This window comes from Triticum dicoccoides, chromosome 2B (assembly GCF_002162155.2).
Source record: "Triticum dicoccoides isolate Atlit2015 ecotype Zavitan chromosome 2B, WEW_v2.0, whole genome shotgun sequence".
NCBI lineage: Eukaryota > Viridiplantae > Streptophyta > Magnoliopsida > Poales > Poaceae > Triticum > Triticum dicoccoides.
In genome coordinates this window covers 753868222-753871892 of record NC_041383.1, presented here as the reverse complement: position 1 = coordinate 753871892, position 3671 = coordinate 753868222, and the positions used below count along the sequence as shown (strand labels likewise).

Sequence of the window (3671 nt, the reverse complement as noted above, 5' to 3'; positions counted from 1 at the left end):
CAACACCGATGATGCCTTGCCGCGGCGGGGATGTCGGCGTGTGTGGCCAAGAAGGGAGCCCCAAAGCTCGGCCACCACTAGCCAACAGCGGCGGCCCGGCCGGGACAGCGACGGCGCCAACAGCTGCGTGCCGGCGCCTCGCGGCATCCAGACCCAACCGGCACACCATGATCAGATCACTCAACCACATCTCGTCAGGATAGCCATGGTCCACGACCATGACGTTTCCAAAGACACAACAGGCGAAATTCAGCAAAAAAAAAACACATCTAAACAAAAACAGTAGATCACCAATGCGACGGCAACAAAGTCATCTTTAAACTAGCATCCATCATGCCATGCATCCATCAATATTTAGTCAAATGAGTACTAGACACAGATCCAAGGGATTATTTGCCGCGACGCGCAGGCGGCTTACAGATAGTACCAGTTTTGAACCCTTCTTTTTGTTTTCGAACCATGACCAGTTTTCAAACTTTTTTTCAAGGAAGTTTGGATTTTTTTTAATCAAACTGTAGGTGAATGCAAAAACCCTTTGGCCAAAAAAGTGCGGTATTATGAATCAATAAAATGATCTTGCAATTGGTTGAACGGACATCGGCGCCACCCACGACGAGCCTTGCTGCTCTCTGCTGCTGCCTTAGGTCTTCAGGGCGGTGTTCTTGCAGATCGGACACAGGTTCTTCACCACCAGCCATTGCCTGATGCAGCTCGCATGGAAGTCGTGCCCGCAGTGAAGCGTCCCAAGATCATCTCCGTCCACATATTCCTCCTGAATAAACAGGGAGAAAGCAGGTAAGTAAGGAACTTTGTCTAATAATTTTAGATTGCGGTGTAACTATAGTCTTTTTACCATTCGAAAAACAAATGTAAGCATGTTAAGATCCTATATTTGAATGTACCACGACGTTCTACAAAATAGTCCCTAGGTGCGATTCTGAATCAAAATGGCTTCTTAGGAAGCCTGACTGAGCATGGCTTGCAATAGAAAATACTCCCTCCGTCCGAAAATACTTGTCATCAAAATTGATAAAAAGAGATGTATCTAGAACTAAAATACGTCTAGATACACCCTTTTTATCCATTTTGATGACAAGTATTTCCGGACGGAGGGAGTACTTCCAAATCTATGATTAGACAAATCTAAAATTCATCCTTAACATATAACCTCATGTGCCTAATTGACACACAAAAAAAACTCAGTCCTGAAAATCAGGCAAAGGCTAGTGGTAGAAGTTTAATTTTGAGTATACTGTGTCCATAACTCCAGAAATGTTAGTTTGGAAATTAGATTGACTGATGCATGGATGAATGTATTTAAGCAGAGAAAAATTTATTGGGTGTCAATGCAAGGTTCAGTTTCCTGTCGCTGCACCACTTCAACCAATGCCTCCTGAAGCACCTACCCAAAATCCACCTTCACAGCCCTACTGCTCGTCCAAACTATCTGGATAGACATCGCCAAAGGCCTCCCTCTGCTTCGCTCCATCACCAAAGTCTCCATTGGCAATGACATCTCCAAAGCTTTCTGGCTTCATCTTTGGATTCCCACCATACTACCATCCTGGCCGCTCAGTTTCCCGCTCTATTTTCTCATACCACTAAGCCTAATGCATCTGTTGCCAAAGTGCCCTCCCTACCGCTGCTAAACCTCGCTCTCACACCTCATCTATCCTACGCTGCTGAGTGCGAACTGATCTCCATACGGGATATTGCTGCCACGTTTTCCTTCAATGAACAGGTTACTGACAGGAGAGTCAGCAGGATCAAAGGAAAAACACTATCTACAAGCTCGGCGTACGGTGCAGCATGGGTGAACAAACCGGCGGTCCAAACTGCTACAGCAACTTGGAGGAACTGCACCAAACAAGTGAAGATTATTCCTCTGGCTTGCTAGCAAGGACAGGCTATATAAAAATGAGCGACGGTTTTGGAGGAGGATCGCTGCATCCGACAGATGCCCCTTCTGCCCTTTGACTGAATCTATCAACCACATGTTCTTCTCCTGTGTGCACATCGGCCAGCTCTGGGAAGAACTCAACAACCTAAGTGCCCCCAGACTCAACCTGCTGGGTAGATTCGATGTCCAATATCCACGGTAATAATCGCTATTCTATGGAACATATGGAAATGACGTAACGCCAAAGTTTTCCAAGATGAACACCAAGGTCTCCACCTGCCACTCCGCCCCTGCGCAGCTGATCTCATGCTCTGGAATAATCGATGCGTAAACGAGCTCAAGCAACCCCTCATCTGGGACTGGAGTCCATTTTGTTCCATCTAGCAGCAAGAATGTAGCCCCTGTAAAAGACTGAATTTTACCCCCTACACCCCTGCTTCTCTTATAACCCCTGCCGCTTTGGTTGTAACTGTTACTCGGTATTCAATAAAACTGCTAGGCAGGCATAAACCCGCCGTTGCAGCGTAAAAAATATATGTAAGCAGCAAACAAGTCTAAGGTATACCAAAAGAGATGCAAGTATGCACTGCCAATTTTACATGTCTTCTTGACCCAAAGACACTCAGTTTAACTGATACGACCTATTTGGATTCAAAATTGAGTGTACATGCTTATATAACACAACTGAAGAAGCTTGATGTTTCCAAGCTAATAATCAAGCAAAAGAACAGAGTGCAAAAGCTTCGAAATGTAAAAGAGTGCAGAACACTGATACCTGACAAATACAACATGGCTCACATTCCATAGATGATAATCTCCATGACGAGAATTTCCTTTGCTTCAGGAGCTTCATCACATCGTTCTCGGTGAGCCCAGTGCTAACATTTCCTATTCTTTCCTCCAGTGCTAATAGTTCCTGAAAGATGAGTAGAGAACGGATATCTTGAATACATTTTAGCTTGGATGAAGATTAAGGTAACGCCTCACTAAATAACACTGACCTCATAAGACATATTGTCTATGTCAAGACGCATATCCCTGTGTCTATCATGAATCTCGACACCGCCATAGAAAATAGACTGCTTCAAGAACGGACAGGTATGGAAACAAAGTAAATCCCCACAAATATCAGCAAAAACAAAAATTAAAGGGCAACAAATACTAGATTTTTATACGAGTTAAGTAATGTTCACTCTGCATTGTACATTCATGTATATATGAAAAGGGAGACATTCAGGAACCTATCATCTTAGGATAAGATCTCCTATTCTAGCATGTGATGTGCTGGCTATTCTTTATTCAAAAATTAAAATCAGAACTAGGCTTGTGCTACTTGATGTATAGTAGTTCTAGAGGAACGCTCTGACTGCTGAGTGCTGACTAGCCTCCCATTTTAAGGATGGTAGGTCCATCTGTCTGTTTTAATCCTGCTTAACTATAGGTTCACAATGCATGTGTTTTGTACTACTAGTTACATGGTTCCAGATCCAAAATCTAGCAACATAAAACCCATCTATACTAAATGTTCTTCTGTCAAACAACTAGTGTGTTACAAGTTAACAGGCCATGATGGGGCAATGCAAGTAAGGTCAGTAAGTAAGCAGACAAAAACCGGAGTCAAGTATCCATCTACTATTAAGTAGATTTTGGTTTTGTTTACAGAACAATAATAATCATAGTTTTTAAGGCGGTAAGGCGACCTAAGGCGCTGGGGGGGGCGCCTTATCGCCTAGGCGACGCCTAAGCGCCTAAGGCGGGCATATTTGTAAGG

At 43.8% G+C, this 3671-nt stretch overlaps 1 protein-coding gene across 2 annotated transcripts in view; it reads right to left on the bottom strand.

The window, feature by feature from the left end:
• Positions 1–283: 283 nt before the first annotated feature.
• Positions 284–3671, bottom strand: part of LOC119366076 (probable E3 ubiquitin-protein ligase HIP1) — a 7316-nt gene continuing 3928 nt past the window's right edge. The window contains exons 5-7 of one of the 2 annotated variants that reach the window (XM_037631738.1): positions 2902–2982; positions 2676–2816; positions 284–772 (exon numbers count right to left, since the gene is read on the bottom strand). In XM_037631738.1, coding sequence (XP_037487635.1) covers positions 641–772; positions 2676–2816; positions 2902–2982 — 354 coding nt within the window. In that variant the 3' untranslated portion in view covers positions 284–640. The remainder of the gene's footprint in view (positions 773–2675; positions 2817–2901; positions 2983–3671) is intronic. The other variant, XM_037631740.1, reaches the window with a different exon arrangement.